Source organism: Ambystoma mexicanum, chromosome 12 (assembly GCF_040938575.1).
Source record: "Ambystoma mexicanum isolate Mex_15411 chromosome 12, UKY_AmexF1_1, whole genome shotgun sequence".
Classification (NCBI taxonomy): Eukaryota; Metazoa; Chordata; class Amphibia; order Caudata; family Ambystomatidae; genus Ambystoma; species Ambystoma mexicanum.
Window position 1 is genome coordinate 152,630,398 of NC_090936.1, and position 26,942 is coordinate 152,657,339.

General features: G+C 46.7%; 1 protein-coding gene across 11 annotated transcripts in view; it reads right to left on the reverse strand.

The window, feature by feature from the left end:
• Positions 1–26,942, reverse strand: part of FGD4 (FYVE, RhoGEF and PH domain containing 4) — a 1,139,208-nt gene that overhangs the window by 90,651 nt on the left and 1,021,615 nt on the right. For all 11 annotated transcript variants that reach the window (XM_069628200.1, XM_069628199.1, XM_069628201.1 and 8 more), the window contains 2 exons: positions 22,310–22,435; positions 1,437–1,577 (listed from right to left, as the gene is read on the reverse strand). In XM_069628200.1, the coding sequence (XP_069484301.1) occupies positions 1,437–1,577; positions 22,310–22,435 (267 nt within the window). The remainder of the gene's footprint in view (positions 1–1,436; positions 1,578–22,309; positions 22,436–26,942) is intronic.

Below are 26,942 nucleotides of genomic sequence, written 5' to 3' on the forward strand. Positions count from 1 at the left end.
TCTCGTGAGGTTTATGAGAGATCACTAGGGACTTGAGAAAGGGTAAGGAGATTCAGTGTACTTTTTATCTCTAATGCCCCACATGGGGGCAGGATGTGAGAAATTCTGACAGGGGCAGGCAAAGCAACTGACAAGCATACAGTTGCATTATAATGTGCTGTTCGGCTGGCGTAGGAGTCATAGTCAAATGTTTAGAGAGTTTTGGGATGGGAAGGTCTCATACATAGTTCACTTTGGCATGAACATTGTGAGTTTATCTAAGACAATTTGAAGAAAAAATATTTCTGAGGGCCATTTTACAGCGCCCAGAAGGTGATCCATCAAAAAACACAGTGGGGAAATGTGTTTCCCACAGTGTGACTAATGGAAAGAAACCCTTCAGCATTCAGAGGAGACTAGTGAAGCTAAGAGAGCATTACTGAGTGAAATGAGGCAATGCAAGTGGACTGGGCTGCCTGGACCGTAGAGAAATTGATGTGTATTCTCATTTCTATAGGCACAATGGGCAGCATGATAAATCAGAATGGCTTGTGAGTAGACTCTCCATGCCAGGGATTAAGCAGTTAGCCTTTCCGGTGGGCAGGGGTCCATCCAAAATGTTGTGCTGCATATGCTTCCCTGCTAGGCATCTAGAACAGCATAACAGGGTTTCTCGGTTAGTGTGCCTAGCCACACCGATTCCATCGGGGAACTAAGGCTTGGCTAGTCATAATCCATTATCAAGACTATATGGTGTTCAAATACGTGTCTCATTGTTTAGCCTGTGGGAGATGGGGTTGGTGATAGTTGAAATCTGGCTATTCACCCTTTGACGAGTGCGTTTGCACAGTCAATCTTTATCTTAAGAGGTTGCATGGGAGCATGTAAGGTTTTCCCCATTTCCGTTTCAGCAGATTGGTTAAAAAGGGATTGTATGTGTCTTTCTATTTAGCATGTGAGAGGTATTGATGAGCTACTTGACACTTTATCCACCAGTTGGTGAGGAATGGGATTGGAGTTCTGGGAGGTGTTACTCTGCAGCAAGTGAAATGTGGGGCTGCAATGTGCCCTGTGTGTTGCACCATACCCGAGAGAGGTGGGATTGGAGCTGATGCTGGTATAGTGAGGGAGGAGATGTATTGTAGGTCTGAGGTGGATCAGGAGCACCATGATTGTGTCTGGTCCCAGAACATTTAATGGGGGAAAAGCAGTAGGACGACAGTGAATTTGTCAAAACTATTTAATTCACTGTGAGTTTCCACCAAAGTGTGTACCTAAAATAGAAATAATTACTTACATGCGCCGCCGCTGAAACTCCAGTCAATTAAAATGCATAGATTACCAGCAGAAGAATCCCAAACCTTTACTTTTCCACATGATACTTATCAGGAATGGCTTGCTTTCAATTATTTATGATGTATTACGCATATGTCAATTTATCACAGAATGCTTCTTACCACTAGGAGTCCCTTCTTTTTCTTTTCTTCATTGCCCATGGAGCCGGTCAAGATTCGATGGCAATCCTTGCAAATCTTGCATATTTTATTTCCATCGTATTCAAGCGGAGCTTTGTAATCAGAACATTTCCAACAAACAACCTTGAATAAAGCAAGAAGACTAGGTGAATAGGTCCCATGTACAGAAAATGAATCAGCCTGTCTAACCTCCTTCCTATCTATAATGCCCTTAGGATACCTTGGTGAGTGTCAGAACAATTGCATAGTGGTGTACTGTTGTAATTGTAGATCGGTCAACGTCTGCAATGGGACACACTCCACACAGGGGTTCAGTGTAACATAGGCAATGAGGGCAAAACTTGATTTGTTTATGAAAACACTCAGAATGCAGTGATTAATACATCCCCATTTTCCATTGGTATCAGCTGTACAACTTTATGTTGCACAGGAAATGTATTAAATACGAAGGTATGATACTGAATGATATCTTTCAAAACCTGCATTGCTTTAATTTTGGCTGATAAAGAGGTACCACTTAAATGGTGTTATTTTAAAAATAATTTTAGAATCCTTTGTAATTTATTTTGAGTGTAATATCTTTTCTTTGTAGTCTCTTTTTACAACACATTTTTCCAATTCAAAACAGTGCTAGAAGAAGTGGCTACGGAGAGAAGGTGACTTAGGTGGAACAAATGCTTTTGTCGAAAGGTGTCATTATGTATTGTGTGGGCACTATTTGCAATAAAATATCAAGTGGGAGGAAAGGTTCCACGCCAACAGTAATTCAAATGTGATATGGTTTGTGTCCTTGTAATATCATGTGTGTTGGTTACACCACAAGAAAAATATCAACATGCATCATAAACACACAGGATTTGACCTGAAATGGATCACAACAGAGACAATTCAACAGTTCAGACATAAAGGTAATAAAACATTAAATTAAAACAAGAGTGCTATTGGATCAGTATTACAAACATACTATTGTTTCATAGCTGTACACAAAATGGCTGATGGATGATGTAATTTACTGAGGTGTCGGGATCCACTATTTTTTTTTTAAATTTAATTTCTTTATTGGTTTTTTAACAAAGTATAACAAATAATAATCGGTTTATCATTGCAATATGCTTACTTCCAAAGAACATTCCCCTTCCCTCCCGACCCTCCCCCCTCCCTCCGAGACCACAGTTGAATCCTTTGTCCTCTTTGGGCTATGTGCTGGGCCGGGACTATCTGTACTGTCCGAGGCGTTGTCTGGCGCTGCAGGGTGGAGCAAAGGTACAGTTAACGCTACCCAACGGAGTAGTTCCTCGCTGGAGTCCAGTCTCTGCACCTGAATTGCTGTTTCCCATGCAGCAGTCTCAGCGGCTATCCATCTTTGGAGGTCTCCCCACCAAAGGGCCTCGGCTCAGACCTCTGGCGCTTTTCCATCCCATAGCTATGCGTCTTTTCGGTGTTATGCATATCAGGTCTAAGTTTATTTAGGGGTTTGTTCTTGCTGCTTCACTTGTATCTCCCCAATATGCAGGCTGCTGGTTCATGAACTTCCACTTCGATCTCCGTGTTTGCCACCCTTTCCTTCACTTGGGCCCAAAACCCACGAATCACCGGACAGCCCCAGAACATGTGGGTCATTCCCACCTTCGGATCGTTGCATTTGGGGCAAGTCTGGATTGCAGCACCCTTGAACCTTGATATGGCTTCTGGCGTTAGGTAAGCCCTGTTGGTGATATATAGCTGGATGAGCTGTAGGTGGGCATTTCTAGAGATGTTCTTGTGATAATGGGTTATCTCCTCCGATGCTTTGTCTTCAAATTCAAGGCCTAGTTCAATCTCCCACCTCCCCTTGCATTTGAGTTTGTTCCTGGTCGTACCTAGCATCAAGGCTTCGTATAGTCTGGAGGTTTCGTGGCCTCCCTCGACAGTATCTAGCATTGTCTCAATGATCTCGTTCTCTATGACCTGGTCGGCAGTCTCCGGCCATCTAATCTTTATGGCCTGTATTACTGCTCTGTGGAGCAGAAACTGGCCTGTGGGTAGACCTGAGGCCTTGCTGAGTTCAGTGAATGACATAAGCTCCTGTTCCTGAGTAAGGTCTCCCAGTACTGCCACACCACAGGGTTCCCACTGGGGGCGTGTTTTTATTTGGCCCCATGAAAGATTTGCCATAATTGCCGCGATGGGAATCTGCGGAGAGAATGGATCCGTCGACCCCACTGTTCTGCGTGCCCGCTTCCAGAGCTGGGTCCCAAGCTTAACCAGGTATGGGTAGTGTCGCAGAGCCCCCTTCTCGACCCATAGTAAGTCTCGGAGTAACAGTCAGGGCAAGGCTGGTTGGAGAAGTTGGGTGTCTGTGGTGGTCTCATCGGCCATCCATTGCATCACGTGTCTCAGATGACTTGCCAGGTAGTATAGCTCAAAGTTAGGGACTTTCAATCCACCCCTCTCGTAGGGTTTTAGGAGAATTTCTAGTGCCACCCTATGCCTACCTCCCTGCCATAGGAATCCCCTACAGAGTTTAAGTCTCTGAAGAATGAGGGGGGGGATGTTAAAGGGGACGTTGGTAAAGTAGTGCAGTAATCGGGGGAGTGCCACCATTTTGAGGAGACCCGCCCGCCCAGCCACCGAGAGAGGGAGCTTACCCCAATATTCCATAGATTTCACAAGGGAGTCTTTGGCCCTGACCGTGTTGAGAATGTGTTCAGTGCTAGGATTTCGGTGTATGGTGATACCCAAGTATCTAAAGGATGTCGCCTGCCATTTAAGTTCTAAGGGGGGTAGGGATCCGTGTTTGTCACTGTACAATGCAGCTAGGGGGTAGAGGCAAGACTTGTCTTTGTTAATCTGGATCCCCGAATGTCTATGGAAACCATATAAAGTCTCTAAAAAGTAGGGCAAAAGGTGTTCAGGGTTGTGCAGGTACAGCAGCGTGTCATCTGCATACATGGAAACGAGGTGAGTCACCCCGTCTATTTCAATGCCCCGTCTCCGTATTCCTGTCGGAGGTATGCGGCTACAGGCTCTGCGGCAATAATATCTAACATTGGGGACAGTGGGCATCCCTGCCGGGTGCCTCTATGGATATACCACTTATCGGAATATGTTTTGTTTGTGCGCACCCTAGCAGTGGGGTTGGTGTAGATCAGTTGGGTCCATTTTAGAAAGGCGGTCCAATCCCCATCTTGACCATGGTGGCATATAACCATTCCCATCTCACTGAATCAAAGGCCTTGGTGGCGTCTAGTGACGCGACTGCATGTTTCTGAGGCCCTCGCTCCGTGCTGTATATGACGTGATGTAACCTGCGCAGGTTCTCGGTGATGGAGCGCCCCGGCACGTAGCTGGTCTGATCTTGGTGGATCAGCAGTGGGATTACTCTGCGCAATCTATTTGCAAGGAGGGCAGTTAGTATCTTGCTATCTATGTTTAACATGGAAAGTGGCCTATATGACCCGCAGTCTGACCTATCCTTCCCAGGCTTCATTAAGGGGATTATTATGGCTTCTCTCATGGAGTCTGGAAGGGTACCACGCTCATAAGCCTTGTTGAATACTTGTGCTAGCAGTGGGGCAAGAGTTTCCTCATATGCCTTATAGAATTCCCCGGGTAGGCCATCGGTGCCCGGCGCTTTACCAGATGGTAAGGATCTAATTATTGCCTTTACTTCGTCAGGGGTAATTGGGTCGTCTAGGGCTTCGGCCAACTGTGCATCTAATTTGGGTAGCTCTCTGATGTCCAGGACATCTTCGATCTCGGTGTCCGTGAGGAACGGGGTCTTGGAATAGAGGCCACGATAGAACTCAGAGAAGACCGAGTTGATCTCTGCTTGGGTATGTGCGGTGGTGCCATCAGGTTTGAGTATGTGGCAAATGGGTGTCCTGGGGGTTTCCCTCTTATAGAGCCAAGCTAAAAGCCTGCCGGGTTTATCACCCAGACCGTGGGTTCTTTCAGTGTGCTTAGCATAACTCGATTTCCCCAAGGATTCCCAGAGTGATAGACAGGATTGTCGCAGTTTTTTTTTTTTTTTGTATATGTTCTGGGGTCGATTCAGCTCTGCTCTCAAGCTCTCCTAGCTCTTTTAACTCACCCTCTAAGGAAGTTATGATGGATTTTTGGGCACCCCCCACCGCAGCAATCATCTCTCCCCTCATAACTACCTTGTACGCCTCATATGCTGTGCTGATACATTCTACGCTGTTTAGGTTTTTCTGCCAATATTCTTCAGTACTGTCCCTTATATGTTCGCGGAAGGCTGTATCAAGCAGGGCCTCAGCCCTAAGTCTCCACGTAGGTACCAGGGGTCTAGGCGGGTACACTTCCCAGGTGGTCAACATGGGGGAGTCGTCTGACAGCACTCTAAGCAAAAAGTGTGCGTCTCTAACCATGGCTTGTTGCCCCTGACTAACAAAGATGTAATCCAACCTAATGTGGACATTGTGTGGCAGGGAGAAGGAGTATTCGCGTTGATCAGGGTTCTGTTCCCCCCACAGGTCGCAGAGTAACAGCTGACATACTAATTTAGACAATATTTTGGCGGGGGGATGGGCGGCAATGCTTGGTGTCTGACCTGTCTTTGGGGGGGATCTAGGGTGCAATTGTGGTCTCCCCCCCAAATCATAATGCTGTCTCCATGAGGGCTAAGTCGAGAATATAGGGAGTGGAAGAAAACAGTGGCGTCATGGTTAGGTGCGTAGGTGCTAACCAGGCATAGCTCCCTCCCTTCAATAGTACCATGCACAAGTGCCATCCTGCCCTCATCATCTGTCTTGATGCTCACTACCGTGATGGGGATGGTTTGGTCAATCCAGATGAGGACCCCTCTAGCGTAGGAGGAGCAGGAGGATCCAATCAGGGTCCCTCGCCATGTCTTGGCCAACGCTTCCAGTTTTTTCGCTGTGAGGTGTGTCTCCTGAAGCATAGCAATTCAGACCTTACATCTACGCAGGTATGCGTATATTCGGCGTGGTTTAACGAAGCTGTTCATGCCTCTGATGTTCCACGTCATAACCTTTATTCTGTCAGCCATGGGTGTCGTGCCGTCCGTCGCTCATTCCCGGCCTCGTACGAGGTTCTACCAGTGATGTGTCAATTGTGGAGTTCTCCTGTGGTCTCAGTGTCTCGGTCAAAGTTCCCAACATTGGTGCTAATGCCCCTTTTCCCTCCCCCCTTTAACTGCAAACTCCCCAAACATAGAACAGGTCCAGCGAGGTTACCCTGGTTATGACAGTCCCGTTTCCGCTCCGTTGGACCGTACATGGTCTTCGGGTGCCCTACGGGCGGGTAAACTTACCCTAAAAGGAAACTCCTGGGGGTGGCGAGAACTCTGGCTCTGGCGTCCCGCTACAGAGCATCATATCAGCTGCCTCTTAGGCATGGTCCATCTACTGATAAGCAGCTGCCTTTAGGAAAGGTGCTCCTGCATTCCTTGGGGGGTGGCTCGGTGCGGCTTTCGCCTCTTGTCTTCGATGTCGGGGAGCTGCAGCCCATCCATCCAGTCCCGGGCCTGTGTCAGGGTGTCAAACAGGTGGGCCCTGTTGTTATGTATTACCTTTAACCGCGAGGGGTACAGAAGCATGTATCGCAATCCTGCTGCTTTCAATCTGGCTTTTGTATGTATAAACTGTGCTCTGTTCATTGGAACCTGGAAGGTATAATCAGGATAAATTGCGATTTTAGCTGATTTCCTCTGGATCTGGCCACCCGATCGTGAATAAGCTAATATGACCGCTCGGTCCCTGCAGTTCAGCACTTTTGCTATCATAGGCCTGGGAGGGCTGCCTGGTGGCGGTTTCTTAGCGAGTGACCTATGGGCCCCTCTCTATGGAGAAGCCTTGCGACAGCTTTTCTGTGCCGATTTCCTGCAGCAGGAGGTTCTCTACATAGTTAGTGGGGTCAGGGCCTCGATACCCTCTGGCAGGCCAAAGAGTCAAATGTTCAGGCGAGCCCGCCCTTCTGCCTCCTCTGCTCTATCCTCTAAGTTCTTGACTCTTTGCTGGAGGCCATCCACATCGTGAAGGAGCTGGTTTTTTTGCTTCTGTATTCTCTCGGACCTGGGTCTCGAGCGCTTTGTTTCTACCAGCCAAGGAGCGGACGCCTTGGCGTAGGAGGCCCAGATCCGTGGCCACGGTGTCGATTTTGTTTACCATTGTTGTTTGGAACAACTTGATGGCCTCGAGGAGCTGGGTGTTGCTGGGTTCGGCCGCCGCTTTGGCGGGCCCAGATCTCTCCTCTGCAGTTGCCATATCTAGGCCCTCAGGGTCGGGGAGTCCGTTGGCCGTGAAAGCGTCTATGGTGGTCTGGCGCTGCTTGGACCTAGCTCCCCTCCCTGTCGTTTTATCCGGTGGGGACATCCCCCCCCCCCCCAGTCCAGGCGCAGGGGGCAGGTTCAGTGGTGCGTGCCTGCCATTGTGGTCCTGGTTGTGATTTCGCTGCATCAGGATGTGAAGGCGTCAGTGCTGGAAGTGCAGGGACCCCTGGCACTCTCTTATCAGTTGACTGGACGGGCCAGTAAGTGGCAATGCGTTGAGCAGGCGCTGTCTTGGGGATCCGGAGGGCGCATTTTGTCTACCTTCGTATTCGCATGCAGGTCGTGGCCCACGGGAGTAGTATACCCTGCAGGGTAAAGTTCAATGAATATGCAGTTTCACTTGGCGTTTCCCCACCAATGGTAAGGCACCCAGTCTTGATTCCTGAGCCAGTTGTGTCGCTTAGGATCAATGCGCGGAAGCCGCCATCTTGGCATCCGTTCAGGCAATTTTTCCACGGGCAGCGTTGAGGGTCTTACGGGCTATCTCCGGCATGTGAGAAGAGTCGTGGAGCTTCTGGTTTGCGTCAGCAGTAGACGTAATAGTTTGCAGGGTCTGGAGGTTTCAGGAGCCTTAGGAAACAGTTTATGGATGGCACATCGAGCGGAGCACACCAGAAACACGTCGTCTCTACATGGCGGTTAGCCACGCCTCCATGGGACCCACTATCCAACACTTCCCCGAATATGCTATGATAACTGACTGTGGATGAGAGGAGCGGCTGCTCAAGCTGGCAACATGCAGTGAGAAGTGCTGCTAATGTGGGTAGAGAAAAACCTTTCAGATGCAGGAGAAAGGCTTTATCCCCTCTTAAAACTGAGTAGCAGCACAACTGAAATAGCCCAGTGGTATAATTACCACCCATGTAAAGATACCTGGGTTCAATTCCTCATTAAGGAACTTGGGTAAATAGAATTTAAACGAATGACATAAAAACTAAAAAACCACAAGGACATGCAAAATAAAATAAAAGCTTATTTAACAGAGCAAGAGGAACACAGCATACCTAACACCAACCTAGCATAAGCAAACCAGATAAACTGTAGAAAAGCCCTTATATAGTTAAGTTAATTGGAAGCCTTAACTGACTCAACCGATATATATTCAAACTGACCAATGAAGGGAGGAACTACCTTGGAAGGCGCACGATGTAAGCACGGATTTTCGCCAGTGGGGAAGCCAGACAGTAAAGCCAATCTTGAGTTGGCTATTGGGGAAAGAACTGTATAATGGAAGACTCGGTTCAGCTGGGGACTATTTCCTTGTCTCGCTGGTTTGGGGAACATGAAGCCTGAAGCAGGGGAAGGAAGGCTGTCTAGTGCCCGGGGGCCACCCTGCTGTGCTGAAGAGGGGAACCTGTGAGAGCCCTGACAAACTCAGTGGAGGAGAAGAGGCCTGTGTGCCCACATGGGGGGTCCTTATCTTTAAGTTGTTGTCCCACTTTTACGTTTCCCATGTGGAATAATTTTTTAAGTAATGGACCGCCATAATGAAAAACAATGTCCCAGACACATTTCTCTGTGATCCATTGGTTTGCTTTCTAACAAAACATTTCCAAGCAGTCTTTTGGCTGCCTTGATTGCACTAGTGTTTGAAAATTCCTTTCTTTTTGCAGCAATCCTGCCTACCTCTGTGGGACCACCTGCATATCTTTCAATGACTAGTGTGATCATGGACTGATTTTTGGAGTGAGGAATTTTTAACCTCACTCCCTGACTCAACTCACTTATTTTGAGGGCAATGATCAGTCCTTCTAGCTACCACTGCAGTGGAAATTCAGTGCACCATATGTATCCTTTTTTGTGTAACTCCCTCCCTATGGATAAGAGTACTGTGGTATCACCCTTAGCAACCCCTGCCTCTGTATTATACCGCTCCCATCAATAATGTGCCCAAGATAAGTGATACTGTTCGCTTTCATCTGACACTTGGTGAGTTTGACCGTCCGCCCTTCTCCCACCGTATTTTGATTACACTATTGCACTCTCAGATCATGTTCACCCTCCGTTCTTCCCCATGCCAATATATCATCTTGAAAATTGCTGACTCCTTGCATGCCACCGAACAATTCCTGTATCAACCGCAGAAACACATAGGGTGCTAATGCCAGCCAAAAGGCAGCCTACAAAAACCGAGCGCCACAAAAGGCATGACCAAAGACGCAATCGGATGCGAAGACTCATGCAGGTCAATCTGATGGTACGCTGATGTCAAGTTAAGCATAGTGAACCAGGATGTCCGCCCCATGGTAGTTAAATGTTAGGCAACGGATGACTGTCAACCCATATGTTTTTGTTTAACTCCCTGAGGTCGACACACATTTGTAAGTCCCGTCCTGCAAGCAAGCCAGAACAAGAGGGCATAACCACTCCAATGATTCTATGCTTTCAATCGCCCCTGCTTCAAAAGCCTATCTAGTTTAGCCTTCAGGGTTGCCTGTTACGCTCACCTGATTCCCGTAGAGGCGCCGGTCTTGACTGGGCGTATACCGTATCTTCAAAGGTGATGTGTAACACACGGCTGGCTCTTTGGGCTGGACCTCTGTGCACTGTATGTCTGGCTCGAAGGGTAAGATGTCTGCAGATAGAAAATGTGGGATTAATGAACTGGGTTATTGAATGTCTCTCTCTTCTTCCCTTTCTCTTCTCCTGTAGAACCCCAAAGGTTAACGCTCTCACCTTAGGTAAGTGAACGCCGTGCTCTCCATCTGCCTCGAGGCAGGGTGCTGTAACCAGTTTCTTCACTGGATAAGGGGAGCAGGCCTCTTGACTTCAGAGGACTGCTGTCCGTCGTTTACTGCACGAACGGTAAGTTTCAAGTAATTCTAATGTCTTTAAAGTCTTTAGTAATGATGTCTCTTGTTTTGCAGGGTTCCGGCGATGGCGGATGGCGGGCTGAAGTGAGTTGAAGATGGAGCCCGTGTGATGAATAGAAGTGCCTGGAAGCACGTAAGTAAGCGCTTGTTGCCTGCTTCACGATGAGCTCTGTCTTTTTATTTTGCAGGTACAAGTTCGGGGCGGCTGCAGGGTGCCGGAATACCCACTGGGTTAGATGTGGAAAGGAGTAATGGCACGTGAGTATTAAAGTTCCCCAATGTCTTTAAACGCACCTTATTTTGTCTTTCAGATGCGGGATGCAGCGCCGAAGGCCTCCGGAGCGTGCGAAGAGTTGGTAAGCTTTTGCCTTTCAGATGCCGGAATGCAGTGTGAAGACCTCCGGAGCGCACGAAGAGTAGGTAAGCCTTTGTCTTTCAGATGCCGGAATGCAGCGCGAGGCCTTGGTGACAGCCGATGGACCAGGTAAGTGAAGAGCTGTCACTGAAGACCGTAATGCTAACCTGTTCTTTCTTGTCTTTATAGGTGTTGCTGAAGACTGGATTCAGAATGGTAAGCCTTTTTCCTTAGGCCCAGGATCAGATGCAGAAGACACGATGAGCGTTCTGCTGCTGAGGATGCAGAATAACGCAAAGCAAGATTCATCCATCGGGTGTGGTTTAAATAGCCTCCAGTAGTGCTTAGGTGTCTCCTTCCACAGCCACCCCTAGGTAAGAAAAGAGTTCCTGCTTTCCAGAAGAGTTCCAGTGTTCTGAATCTAGGGAGTGGCTCCTGCCCCACCCAACAGGAAAAGTAGTTCCAAACAGAAGAGGATCAGAGACTCAACTGGCAGGCAAGTAAGCAGCATGGTCTGCTGCAGGTAAGTCCACCCAAGCATTATGAGCCTGGCGCTTCCAGCGCTGGGACTGGGCATATTTATGAGCCTGGTGCCATTGGCGCCAGGACTGGGTCCAAAAGGTCCCAATTGGGACTGGTTGGCACTTGGAACCTGGGTTATGGATCTGCTTCCAAGGGAGTTGGGAAAACCCTGACCTTTTGGAAGCAGAGATCATGACACTGCCCTAGCCAAAACCGGTACTGCTCTGATCTAGAACACTTTGGGCACCCCGCACAGTCATTTCTGTTGATCGCACACAAAAGATGGGCGTTTTTTACGCTCACTTTGTCTCCGCAGGGACATCGGACGTTGCTGGGAGGACAGCTGTCTGGACCGCTGGGCTGGATAACTCGGGAGATAAAGTCTGCTCGAGGTCTGCTCCTAGGATGGGAAAGCGAGGTCAGCTGTGGGCTGATACATGTGTCTGCCCAGACCTCCCTCCCTGGTTGCTCTTCCCCTTCCCAGGGTATTGAATACTTCCCTTGAATGCTCCTCACCTGATATTTGTGGTTGGTGGGTTATCCGTCGCAGGGGCGCTGCTGCAGGGCTCAGGCTCTGATGGACCAAGTTACGTCACTGGTCCGCTTGCCGAGTCCGGCTGTGGCTAAGACTAGCCTGCCCTGATCTGCCAAGGTAAGTCTTTCCTTGTCTCCTACTTGTTATCCGTCTTTCTCTTGACTTTTCCTGTTGTTTTGCCCTGTCTACTTTCTTGTTGTCTTGCTTACTCCCTTTTAAGGTGTTTTAGCGTTGTCCTTGCTGTTAGCATTAGCTTAAACATGCTGTTCTTTCACTCACGTGTCTTTTCCTTCCTCCGCAGGTGCCGAGATGAAGTTGGTGTCCGCGGGGCAAAATGCTTAGACCTACTCCGCTTTGGATGAGCTCACGAAGAGATGGAGCGTTGCGCACCGTAGCCCGCTAATTGTGGCTGCGCAGAGTTTAAGTTGCAGGGTGCGCGCGAGTCTTTCGTTTTCCCAAACTGACCTGTTGTCTGTCTTGTTCTTTTTTCCAGGTGCCGAGTAGCTGTGGTTCTGAGGATCGATGATTAGGCCGCTGATGGAATTCTACGACGGCGTCCGGAAACAGGTAAGTGTTGTTCTAATCGTGTTTGTTTTGTCTTCTTCCTTGCAGCTGAAGCTGGATGTCGTTGGAGCCAAAGCGGGTCGCCATGCTGCAGAAAACAGAGCTAGTCACAGTGAGAGTCAGGCTGCTTGGGACCAGTGTAACACGAAGCATGGATTTCAGCAGAGGTGGAGCTTAAATACTCAACCACACCCTGCTACTCCCAAAAGACTAGTCTGCATACACTGCTTGCAGGCAGAAGCAGTAACTCACCAATCCTCCATCTTGGAATAAGGGAGGAGCACTTCCTGTTCCATATGAGCCAGGTGCCAAAGGCGCCAGGACTGAGCCCAGTTGACTCCTTTTGGTGTATGCACAGCACGATCTGTTCAAAGTGGGGCCCAAGATATGTTTAAAGGCTCCCACTACATTATGGGGTACTGGTGCCTCTGATCACCGAATTGTGACAGCACTCCACCCCCAACCCACCCCACCCCACCCAAGGCCCCTCTTAGGGCCGAATTCCTTCTGGGACCTGGCTTAGTCGGGTGGTTGCGATGGAAACGTTTCACCAGCCATGGTGCATGGACATGGTCATTGGGTTCTCATACTCTATCTTGCGGACCATACCCTTTCCACTCTATGAGGTAGTACAGCTGGGACTTGACCATCTAGGATGTCTTTGACCTCATATTCCGATTCCTCATCCACAACCACGGGTTCTGGAGGTGTTTTGACTCGTGTACCAGGCTGAACAGGTTTCAGTAGCGAAATGTGGAACACAGGATGGATTCTAATGTTAGGAGGTAGAGTTAGCTTCATTGCGGCAGGATTGATTATGGCCTCGATGGTGTACGGGCCTAGGTATCTTGGCCGGAATGCTCTGGGCCCTTTCAAGGGTATGTGCCGAGAGGCTAACCATAAAGCATCTCTGACTTGGTAGACGGGTGCCTTTTTCCGATGTTGATGTGCACATTTTTTCTGTCTTTCTTTTGCCTTGGCCAGTTGTTCTGCTGCCTTCTTGAGAACACCAGATATTGTGGTATGCAAAGTTGTTACTGCCGGCATTCCCAGTTCCTCAGGTGGATCAAAGATAAAGGTTTGTGGGTGTCGCCCGTACATTGTATAGAAAGCACTTTGTCCGGTACTGGTATGGATGGAGTTATTATAAGCATACTCAGCTATCCACAGCATGTCCTTCCAGGTGTCTTAAGTTTGGTGGAGCATGCACCTCAGGTATTGCTTCAAGGTCTGGTTTGTCCTCTCTCTTTGGCTGTCGGTCTGGGGATGGTAGCTTGTGGATAGCCGAACATTTGTGCGAGTCTGCAAGTCTTTCTCCAGAACCTTGAAACAAATTGGCTGCCACGGTCAGATATCAGGACCGATGGGAATCCGTGTAAGAGAACAACTTGTTGCAGGAATAGGGTGATGACAGTTGGGAGGCCTTTCAAAGGACTGAAGTGGGCCATCTTTGAGAACAAGTCTACCACAACCAGAATAGTGTTGAAGCCTTTACAGGGGGGAAGATCCGTGATGGAATCGAGGGATAATGTGTGCAGGGATAATGTGTGCAAGGGTGTTGGAGGGATTTCTAGAGGCCGTAAGAGACCTGCTGGCCTGGTCTTTTGTGATTTGTTCTGTGCACAGATCCTGCAAGTTGATACAAACTGGAACACGTCCTTCCGCCAGGTCGGTCACCAGTAACTTCTCTTGATTTTGGCTAGTGTTTTGGTCACTCCCGGGTGTCCCTCAATTAGTGAGTCATGATTACTTGCAATGACCTGGTTCTGTAAGTTCTTATTTGGAATATAAAGACACTCTTGATAATATGGTAAACCGTTGGTGACCGTGTGTTTTTTCCCCTTCGAAAGCCACGCCTGTTCCGCCTCTATGTTCATGTGACGTTGGACCTCTAGTCTTAAGTCCTCCAGAGGTGAAGTTACATTAAGTGCCCCCATAATTTTTTCTTCTGGGATGATAGCCACTGCATCCGGCATTGCATACGCATCTTCTCCTTCACCCATACGGGACAGAGCGTCAGCCTTGCCATTACGTACCACCGGGCGTTAGGTGATCACGTAGTCATAATCTGGAAAAAAAAGGGCCCACCGGAGCTGACGAGACGACTGCGCTCTTTGGATATTGCAGGTTGCGATGGTCTGTAATCACGGTGACCGTATGCCGGGCCCCTAGGAGGCAGTGCCTCCAAGCTTTGAAGGCTGCCTTAATTGCCAGAAATTCTTTATCGGTAATGGTGTAGTTCAATCCTGGGGCTGAGAATTTATGCGACCAAAATGCCACAGTATGCAGTTGACCAGTGTCTGGGTTTCTTTGCGAAAGAACTGTTCCCATAGCTATGTTGGAGGCATCAGTCTCGACCACGTATCGGAGATCAGGCCGGGATGTTGTAAAATTGGGGCTCAGGTGAACTGCCGTTTCAGATTCTGGAAAGCTTCTTCTGCTTCTGTGGACCACCGGAAACGCTTGTTCTTTCGTAACAATGAAGTGATTGGATGGACAATTTGTGAGAATCCTGGAATGAATCGCCGATAAATGTTTGCAAACCCGAGAACACACTGTACCCCCTTTACTGATGATGGTGAAGGCTTGTTGAGGATGGCGTCTACCTTTCATGTATCCATACAAATGCCCTGTGGTGCGAGGATAAAACCTAAGAACTCGACTTCCGTTACATGGAAGGAACATTTTTCCAGCTTGGCGTATAGATGATGTTGCCGGAGTTTCTCGAGCACAGCCCAGACATGTTTGATATGATCCTCCTTGGTAGCTGAATAGATTAGGATGTCGTCAATGTAGACAAGTATGCAGACATCAAGTAACTCCCGGAGTATGTCGTTCATGAATAACTGAAATGCAGCAGGGGCGTTACAAAGCCCAAAGGGCATGACCTGGTACTCGTACAAGCCATATTTAGTACGAAAGACAGTCTTCCATTCGTCGCCCTTCCTAACTCGTACCAGGTGGTAGGCCCCTCTAAGATCCAGTTTGCTGTAAATTTGGGCGTCCTTGACTTGGTCCAGGAGTTCTGGGATGAGTGGCAAAGGGTAGTGGTTCTTAACCATTATCTGATTCAATGAATGTTAATCGATACATGTCCTCAGATCCCCTCCTTCTTGGGGACGAAGAAGAGGGGTGATGCTGCAGGTGACTTTGACGGGTGGATGAAACCGGTCATTCAAAATATTTTAAAGAACACTTCAGACTCAAATTAGCTGGCTGAGTCTTAGCTGAAGGAACTCTACTGAAGCGCCACGCATGGTTACGGAAATCAGGGTTAAAACCAGAGACGGAGGCTTCCATTATTAACACACCAATAGAGGAGCTTGCTTTATTCAGTCGACAAAGCGCTGGAGACAGCAAAGAAAGTGCACCAAACTCTAAAATCTTTAAACCAAATATCCAACAAACTGTACCTGCAACATGGAGCCTTCAACACCCATCAGTCTTTTCGAGGGCAGTCTTTTCCAGACCTACACAGGGCTCCTACTCCACAGGAAGTTCACACTGGTACTCCAATCAAAGGTCCACAAGCACCTATCAAATCACTCAACAACAAGGGTTTCGCTGTGGAAAATGGAGGGGTAGAAATGCAGCTTTCAGAGGCTCCCCTGCCCCTGCCAATAAATGACTCTCCGGTCCAGGTCCCCTCCGATGCATTTCCAGTAGGAGGTCAGATAACATACTTCCCCCATGTATGGGAGGGGATTACTTCAGACAAGTGGCTGTTCAAGACAGTGGCCGAGCGATACTGTATCAAGTTCCTCCACACACCTGTAACGCTCACCTGATTCTCGCAGAGGCGCCGGTCTTGACTGGGCGACTACCGTATCTTCAAAGGTGATGTGTAGCACCCGGTTGGCTCTTTGGGCTGGACCTCTGTGCACTGTATGCCTGACGTGTAGAGTAAGATGTCTGCAGATAGAAAATATGGGGTTAATGAACTGGGGTTATTGGGGTGTCCCTATCTCTTTCCTCTTCTCCTCTCCTGTAGACCCCCAAAGGTTAACGCTCTCACCTTAGGTAAGTGAATGCCGAGCTCTCCATCTGCCTCGGGGCAGGGTGCTGTAACCAGTTTCTTCACTGGATAGGCAGCGCAGGCCTCTTGACTTCAGAGGACTGCTGTCCGTCGTTTACTGCACGAACGGTAAGTTTCGAGTCATTCAAATGTCTTTAAAGTCTTTAGTAATTATGTCTCTTGTTTTGCAGGGTTCCGGCGCTGGCGGATGACGGGCTGAAGTGAGTTGAAGATGGAGCCCGTGTGATGAATAGAAGCGCCTGGAAGCACGTAAGTAAGCGCTTGTTGCCTGCTTCACGATGCGCTCTAACTGTCTTTTTATTTTGCAGGTACGAGTTCGGAGCGGCTGCAGGGTGCCGGAATACCCACTGGATTAGATGTGGAAAGGAGTAATGGCACGTAAGTATTAAAGTTCCCCAATGTCTTTAAACGCACCTTGTTTTGTCTTTCAGATGCGGGATGCAGCGCCGAAGGCCTCCGGAGCGTGCGAAGAGTTGCTAAGCTTTTGTCTTTCAGATGCCGGAATGCAGTGTGAAGACCTCCGGAGCGCACGAAGAGTAGGTAAGCCTTTGCCTTTCAGATGCCGGAATGCTAACCTGTTCTTTCTTGTCTTTATAGGTGTTGCTGAAGACTGGATTCAGAATGGTAAGCCTTTGCCTTTCAGATGCCGGAATGCTAACCTGTTCTTTCTTGTCTTTATAGGTGTTGCTGAAGACTGGATTCAGGATGGTAAGCCTTTTTCCTTAGGCCCAGGACCGGATGCAGAAGACACGATGAGCGTCCTGCTGCAGAGGTTGCAGAATAACGCAAAGCAAGATTCATCCGCCGGGTGTGGTTTAAATAGCCTCCTGTAGTGCTTAGGTGTCTCCTTCCACAGCCACGCCTAGGTAAGAAAAGAGTTCCTGGTAAGAAAAGAGTTCCTGCCTTCCAGAAGAGTTCCAGTGTTCTGAATCTAGGGAGTGGCTCCAGCCCCACCCAACAGGAAAAGTAGTTCCAAACAGAAGAGGATCAGAGGCTCAACTGGCAGGCAAGTAAGCAGCATGGTCTGCTGCAGGTAAGTCCACCCAAGCATTATGAGCCCGGCGCTTCCAGCGCTGGGACTGGGCATATTTATGAGCCTGGTGCCACTGGCGCCAGGACTGGGTCCAAAAGGTCCCAATTGGGACTGGTTGGCACTCGTAACCTGGCTTATGGATCTGCTTCCAAGGGAGTTGGGAAAACCCTGACCTTTTGGAAGCAGAGATCATGACAACACCTCAGTACCACCTGCCAAAAATGAGAAGAATGACCCCAGACAATCTCCTTATTCTTCAAGCAGAAGTGGAGGCCCTGCTGCACAAAGGAGCGATAGAACCAGCCCCTGCTCACCAGGTAAACAAGGGTGTCTATTCAATAAACTTCCTTCTTCCCAAAAAGGATCTGACCATGTGCCCTGTATTAGATCTGTATCCTGCAAGCAAGTATGTCAAGCCTCAAAGGTTCAGGATGACAACTCTGCAGGAGGTAATTCCACTGCTGAAGCACAGGGATTAGATGGCAACCTTGGATATGAAAGATGAATAATTTCATATTTCAATGTTGCCGGCACACAGAAAATAGGAGATACTCAATACCAATTCAAAATCCTTCCGTCTCAGAATCAAGGTTTTTTTTAACCAAAGTTCTGGCAGTGGCAGCAGCTCACTTATGCAGACTTTCCATTCTGGTGTACCCTTATCTAGACAACTGGCTAATAACAGGAGACACACATCAAGTGTGTCTAGAGAACACCCAAAAGACTGTAGATCTACTTTTCCAACTGGGGTCGTCTATCAAGGAGAAAAAAAAAAAAACAAAATCAAGCCTTGTCCCCTGCACATTAAAACAATTTCTGGGAGCTATGATTAGGACACGAGATGGCTTGTCTTCCCGTCCAACGAGGGGGTTCAGAACATGTTGTTCCAAAACCCTCAATATGCAGAATGTTGTCTGATAACTGTACGAAAAACCATGTGGCTGATGGGAATGATGGCTTCCTGAATTTTGCTGATAACCCACATTTAGCCTCTCTGCACATGCGTCCAATGCAAAAGTAGCTCTCGAGCTAATGGCGTCAAACAAGTGGTCAGTGGGACGATCTAGTGGTTGTCTCGAAAGCCCTTGTACTATCACTGCAGTGATGGACAAGGGAAAACCTTGTGAAGGGGAAATCTTTCACCACCCCTGCAGTGGAGGTCACTCTCACCACAGACGCATCCCTGTCAGGGTGGGGAGCACCCCTTCTCCACCAAACAGCACACAGCATGTGGACACAATCAGTGGCAAACAAACCTATCAACCTGTTAGAACTTCTAGCAGTGTTCAACATCCTATAGGTTTTCCAACTACAGCTTCAGGGGCAAACCGTTCTAGTTCTGACAGACAGCACCACAGTCATGTTTTATATAAACAAGCAGAGAGGGACACATTCTCCGGGGCTGTCCAAACTGGCCCAAAGCAAATCTGAAGTTGCCACTCAAACACATGTTCCTCCTGTTACAATACGTTTCCGGGTAAAACAATCTTCTTGCAGACATGCTCAGCAGAAACATGCAACTACCCGTGGAACACGTATGGCGTTTCCACAAACACATTTTGTAAAATGTCTCTTTGCAGAATGGGGACATCCAGACATCGGCCTCTTTGCAACACTGGAGAACGCACAATGCCAAGACTATGACTGCAGGCATCCCAAAAAAATGTACATGGGGAACGGTTTCTGGATCAAATGGTCAGGGAGATTTACTTATGCTTCCCAACCCCCCCCAATCCCCCAACTGCTCTCCTCAACAAGATAATTCACCAGATGCACCAGTAACAAGTTACACTGATCCTAATAGCACCAATGTGGGCTCGTCAGCCATGGTTCTTACATCTCATGAAGATTTAATTTTGCTCTCCAGTGGAACTGCCTTGCCCCTACAACATGCTGTCCCACAATCAAGGGAAAACACTTCACCCAGGCCCTCAAACTCTCAATTTAGCAGTTTGGCTCTTGAGGTCAGAGTTCGGGCATCTTCAGCTGCCTCAAAGATGTATGGACATTCTTAAAGAGGAACATAAACATAATACCAGACATTGGTATTTGAATAAATGGAAACGCTTTGTCATTTGGTGTGGTACTCGTAACTTCAACCCTATTGACTGGTCGCCCACACAGACACACACACAATCCTTTACCTTACTCTCCCTCTGAACTCAGGACTCGTTTTTTTAACTCAATAAAGGCCCACCTTGCTCCTCTCTCTTCTTACACCGCCTCTCAAAGCAAGGTTTCATGGTGGAAAGTTCCTGTAATCTAAGCTCTTATAGAAGGGGTAAAGAGACTTCACCCCACTATTTCTAATCCAACTCCAGGATGGGACTTGAATGTCGTCCTTAGTAAACGTTTGGGCCCTCCTTTTGAACCAATGCACGTAGATAGTCCTAGGGTTCTCACCTACAAGACTGCTTTTCTTGTGGCTATTACTTCCACTAGGAGGGTAAGTGAACTGCAAGCTCTCAACAGTTCAAGACCCATTTGTTACCATTCATAAGGACAAAGTGGTGTTGCGCACACATCCACGCTTTGCACCTAAATTCATCTCAAAGCTCCATGTAAACCAATCCATAGAACTTCCATCTTTCTTTTAAAATCCTTCTAATCAGCTGAAAGAAGCATACATACATTAGTTGTTATGAGAGCAGTGATGTAGTATCCTCAATAAAGCAAAACCACTCCGGAACAAAGATCAATTATTTGTCTCCATTGCCGTTGGTAGAGAAGGGGAGCCTGTCTCTAAATTGGCAATCTCTAACTGGATTGTTAAATGTATCCAGATGTGTTACTCTCTTTCAATTTGAGCTTTTACGCATAGAGCACATTCTACCCGAGACAAAGAAGCTGCTAAAGCTTTCATTGCAAATATTCCTCTAGGTGCTATTTGCAAAGCGGCTACCCAGAGTTCTATTCACACCTTTTCACAACATGTATGCTTAGATACACATTCCAAGAATTATTCTTAGGTGTATTAGGTGGTGGTAAGACATCTTTTTGCTGGTGTTACTTCAAACATCCCACCACCATCTCCTGGCACTGCTCGCTAGTCTATGCACAGCATGTGATTCTAAGCAGATTCACAAGCATCAGAAGACCTACATTAATTACTGTAATCATATTTCTGGTATTGTATCTGTTTAGATAGACAGGCACCCACTCTTCCTCCCTGCTTGGAGTCGAAGGAACATAGTCATCTTACACCTTTCCTATCCTTCTTTACTCTCGCACACATTCTCTTCAGGCTCCCTCATGGCAGAACAAAAAACCATGGTGACCTCGATGCATGAGGGATCATGGGTACAATACACGTCACAGTAGAGAAAGTGTTACAGACACGCCCAGGTCGACTTACAGACATGCCCGGATCGACGTACCTTTTTTCAAATTTCAAAAACAAGATGCAATACTCTGCGATTACTACTAGCTGTCAGACTATATGCACAGCATGTGAATCTAAGCAGATACAAGCACCAGAAACACGATTACAGTATGTAATGTATGCCATATAGTTAGAATATGTAGTAAATTATTTAGGGATTGTGAAAATGGATGTCCATATCCTGAAAAGGAGGGCAAAGATTCTCCATATCTTCCATCTTTTTCTGTAGATAGCCGTGAGGCGCACACAGTGGCTCCACAACGCAAGCCGCGGCCAACAAATCCCGAGGCTGCTGTTGAGTGCTGTCTGGTCAAATGGTCGAAAATAAAGATCGAATGACCATTTGATCGAAAGTCAAAGGGTCGAAAAAATAAAAAGTCGATTTTTTTAGTTTTGTTTGGAACCTCCCCTCTAAACATTTTTTTTTTTTTTTACAAATAATGAAATCAACCATCATTTTTTCGACCAGTTGACTGTCGATCAAATGGCATTCGATCATTTGGTTTTTGACCAGATGACCTAGAACCCTCTTGAGTGCAGTAGGTGTTGGATTATCTTTAGTAAGGGTTGTAGCTCAGCCAATAGTTCAATCTGAGTATTTACACTCAAATTATAATTAAAGGTCCTATAACAAGAATCTGCGTAATTGGTATCAGAGCAGGCACCAACGGATAGTATATGAGAATAGGTACTACTAGAGTAATTTCAAATTTAACCAACCACCTTTTCACATAAATCAGGTGAGCAATTAATTGGACTAAGCTCTCCGCCAGAAGGCATGGGAAATAACCATTCCTGTCGAATAGTCGGGGAGGAGGATTATTTCAATACCTATATCTTGGGGGCCATTTCAAAATCAGGAAAAAATATGTCAACATACAGGAGCAGTATATGAGAACACAAATTGTTCAAAAAGGGAGCACTAAGGGCGTGTTTGTATAGAATTGACAGCTGAATCTATGGTGGGATTTGACTAATTAGATGCAAATGACTGTGCCTTCAGACAGTTCTTGACTCTGCCATTAATATATAACTTAATATACCTTTATTTATAAAGACATTGGTGCATGCTTGGTGTGGTAATGAATGAAACAATTGTTAAATTCTGCAGTTCATGTTCATTATGGTTCCTCAATGGGCGAGGCCTGGTCGTGCTAACTTGGTTTTGAAAAATGGTGGCATCATGTAAGGGTTAAGATAAGGTTAAGAGTCCGCCCATCACACAGAGATGCACAACTTGATCATCGGGCACAATTACCTGATCCACTTAGTTATCATATATATATAGCATTAACAAAACATTTCAAAAGAAATGACACTTACTTTCCCACAGGCTCGACAGTGATGCCTTCGCCGCGTCAGCGCATTAAAAGGTTCTTGGCATTCCTTGCACATGGTCACTTCATGGTCCCGTACCCATCGTGGTGCCCTTTTCCCAAGGTCAGCAGTCTAAATTACCAACAGCAATACATATATGTATCAGTGAAAATAAATTTGGTAACGTATGCATGCCCTCTTTAACAAAAAGTCAAACTATCGAATGGAATTAAATGTTAATGTAATTTTTTGTGGGGGCTATAACTGCAGTCACAGAGCAACCACAACAAGGACAGATTCAGCGGGAGGTTTCCACATAGTGCCCTCTCAACACAAAGCCCCCAATATTACCACTGGCAAGGAGTATATGGCGAGAAGAAGGAGCCATCCAATGCTCATTTCATGTGCAAACGCATTCATTTTTGCTTCTTCAAACATTCAAAGAAGCCACTAACAATTATTCATTGATCACCAAAAGTAAAAAGGAAAACATATCTAGAAAACACATGTACAACTATATATATATATATATATATATATATTCACTAACAAAAAACCTTGTTAAAGGGACGTTATGGTTAAGTTACACTAATAAAAAACCTATGAAATTCAATGGAAAATAGTTGCTACAGGGATATTATGGTTACAGGTAAAACTGAAACCCCCCAGAAAATCGCCAGTTATGGTAAGGTATGCAACCATAACTCGCGCTACAACTGTGCACTGCAAGGACTAACACCCATGACCTCAAAGATGACATCACAAACATCATTGATGACATCACTGATGACATCACATGTGAAATGAATTTCCCTGTAGCAACGTTTTTACATTGAATTTTGTAGTTCAACTTAACCGTAACGTCCCTTTAACAAGGTTTTTTGTTAGTGAATTTCATAGGTTTTAGTTTTTAGACATTGTAAATGGAACGTTGCTTTAGCATACTGTTCTCTGTAAAGGTAATACGTATTTGGTACCACAATTGAACCATAACGTCCTGTTAAGAACGTTTTGTCACCGATAGCTTGGCTGCCCTCCTCACAAACTTTTGGAAAGGCCAAATTGCCCTCTGTATCTATCCATTTGTGCTACCCCTTCTCTTGACCAATAGTGTCGGTGTATCTTACAAATTAAAGGTGTCCATGTTAAGTGTTTGTGACACAGAGTGCTGTTTCTTTTTGTGTTAACATAGCATGGTGAATCTGTGCCGCACGTTACTAGCCGAGATAGATGCAGGTAAGTAATGTGGAGGTTTCCTATGCACACTGCACGTGGCCGTCGTATGTGCAATCACATTGCAGGTATCCGTATGACTGCAGTACTAGCCACATGGCCGCATGTTGTAAAGCTCTTTAAATTACTTGTGGGAGCTCACGTCTATCCGTTTTAGAACTATCCCCATGCTTAGGGCATCTTCTGAGTGCTGCTAAGAGCTCCTCTGTCGCCAGCACTATGGATTGATATGCTAGGCTACCGATGTTCAACTACTGCTCACGACTACGTGGGTTGCTCTGCAAACCTACCAATGTGTCGCTGCACTACGCCTGCCTGTATGAGGCCCACTGCAAAACAAGGAACAGTAACCTCAAGTGTACAGTGGGCATGCTAAATGTCACATTAGTTTGATGAATATGCTGCTGGCCTTTCCATGACCCGTAAAACAGACACGCCATCTGTGCACTGAGCCCTGTGCCGGAAGGTGGCAAGGGTTCCCCTGTGGGTTGTAGAGTTGGAGATATAGTACTGAATGTTAAGAAAAGTAAGCAAACTGCAGCATCTTCGTAGAGCAATGAATAGCACTGGTGGTTAGAACAGTACTGTAGCCGAATCGGTCACGCTTAATATCTTCCTCCTGCACGTATTGAGGCTGCTTTTCTCCTTCTTGTAAGCATTGTTGTATTTCACAATTCATGCATCTCCGTGCATGCTAGTTTTACGGCTAATGGCTTACCACATGTAACGAGAACATCAATGCAAGCATAATGGACTAGTTGTCAGGGGACTACCCTGCCGAAAATGCAGTAGGGTAATTTCATGTACAGCATTCTCCACATAGAAAGCGGCCTACAACAGGGGCACTCCCGTACGGCACCGGAGCGTTAAAAGACCCTTGTACACCATATGCTGTATTAATGACCATTACATGCCAAAGGGCATTGTAGTGCACATGTACTGCAACCCGGTACTCTACAGAGGGAAGCTACTTTAAAGTGCTTGGGAAGAGTCAGTCCGGGAGCATGACAATGAGTGGAGCCTATTTAAGCGAGGGCCACCTAACATTACCCTGTCTGTGCATGTCCCCTACGATATCCCTGTAGTGGGTGGCCCTTCCGTACCGGGGCTTGCCTTTCGTCCCGTCTGTGGCATGTGTTACAAGACCAAAAGAAATAGTAATGAACTGGAAAATGAAAAACGGTAAGTAAAGAAAGCTCCTTTCAGAGTACAACAATGTAAGTGGCAATGAAGGGAGGCAGGGCACCGCACATCATATACCCTCCACAGATTGTGTGCTAAATAGAAGGAAATGCGGAAAACACTGCAGTCGAAACGGGTAGAAATGGGTGGCTGTTGAAAGAGATGTTATTACGTGTTGTAGTGCGTTTTCAACAGCGCAAGTGCGCAACACCTAGCACAAACATTCTCGTACTTCCAAAAAGGGCAGCAAGGCAATTTCTGTAGGCCGTGCAGAAAAATGGAAATGCAGTAATATTAAGAGGAACACTATGCGTGGGGAAATCTCTTCGTGCTGTGAAACGTCAGATTCCCATTTGTAAATTACAACATTGGCACAAGTCGTAAAAAGGAACAAATGCACTTTTTCACAATGTACTGCACTTTCTCCATTTCCCGACCAAATGAAAAACGATGCACCGACATGGGTGTTTGCGTAATGGGAGAAAGATTTATGCAGGAGATCGGAAACAGACGCATGACCTGGCCAAGTGCCTCCCTTCAGTGCAAACGGCCATGAAAATCGTGTTACATGTTGTGCAATTTTCCCTCCACAATGAACAACAATAATAGCGTTGTGATCGCGCGTCACCAAAGTCTCACACAGACAAACCAAAATCAATCACTTCATTGTAGGTACTCCACACGCGTACAAATCCACATGATACAATCCACAATGAACTCCCACTGGACTCTGTTTTCCATTCACTGTGAAGTAATGTAATGTATGTACACTGGACTGGGTGGTATACATGAGAAAAGCACTTTTGCAGTGGGAAAATGCACTTCACTGCTTTCATCATCTTTTTGCGTTGACGGTACACACTTGAACAAGCTATGGAACCCAAAAGCAATGCTCCACTCTGACCACCTGATTGGACAATTACCCCCTTACATTTCCATTGGCCAGCATGCTCAGAAACGCAGATTGTGACATGTGCGCTCTCCATGTAACACTAGCAGTTTTGTATAACAGTCCCCTGCGTACACACCACACCCAGAAACGTTGTTGCACAATCCCTGAGCCTCCACAGTCCCATTTCCATGGCCACCGACCTGAAAATCCCTGGATGAGACTTTCGTGCTGCGTGCGTGCATGGGGGAAGAAATGTCAACCAGGTTAAGGGCTTTCGTTTGTAGGGGTGGATCTGAAAAGAGCCCTTGTGGGTTGATTTTCTTTTTTTAATTTTTTTATTATCTGCTTCCACACAAAGAGCTCGTTTTTGGTTTCATACAGTTGTGTTTTTTCTTTTCATCCTCAGAAACTTACAGGAACCTTTTGACTACATCTTGGAGATGAGCGCACAAAACAGCATTACTAATGGATGACAACGAAATTCCATTGGATTGTAAGAACTCTGCATTTTCTGTACTAATGATGTCATTGTTAAAACAAAACATGTCACGAGCGGACATAAAATCAGACATGCGTCTGTTAATCTGTTAATCTCACACCTTCCAGCTTCTGGCTGGGTACAGCAGCCAATATGAGTGGTCCATACTGTTGTTGGTGGTATGGCTGACAAAACCACCTGGCCAGTGGGAAAAAGCCTCTTGACTGCATTCATCAGCCTCTTGAGTCGACGGAGCAAACGTAAACAAGACACGTAACCCAATTGCAACCCGCCACAGTGCATGGCGACAACATGCACAGTACCAGAACTGGCCAGTTCTCTTCAAAGTGCATGCATATCGGCTAAGCTGAGCTCATCGACAGTGCACCACAATGCGTCCAATGCTTCCAAATCAAAAAATTAGCATGAAAATTTCTTTCCTGGGCATATTGTGCATATCTGTTGCAAACGCATCACCCAAAGTCAACACAATATGTTTCTCCATGTCAGCCAGCCTCACTAGGCAGAGTAATGAATACCAGTATGATCGCCCCTTCCTGTGACTCACAACCTCAGTACCTATTTGGATAATCCCCACAGTGACATTTCCATTGGCCAGCATGGTGAGAAGTACAAAATGTGGCATGTGCCCTTCCCAAAGTATCATGAGGGCCACACCCCAGTAAAGCACGTTTACTCCGCCTTCCCTTTCCACTATCCTCTTCCCACCACGCCCTTATTGGGTATTGTTAAGTAGTCACACACACATCCACCAATGCCATCCAAGACGTAAGCATCTAACACACTCAGTTTTACACAAGACGTCTATGTACCGTTATAAAATGAGCCTGCAA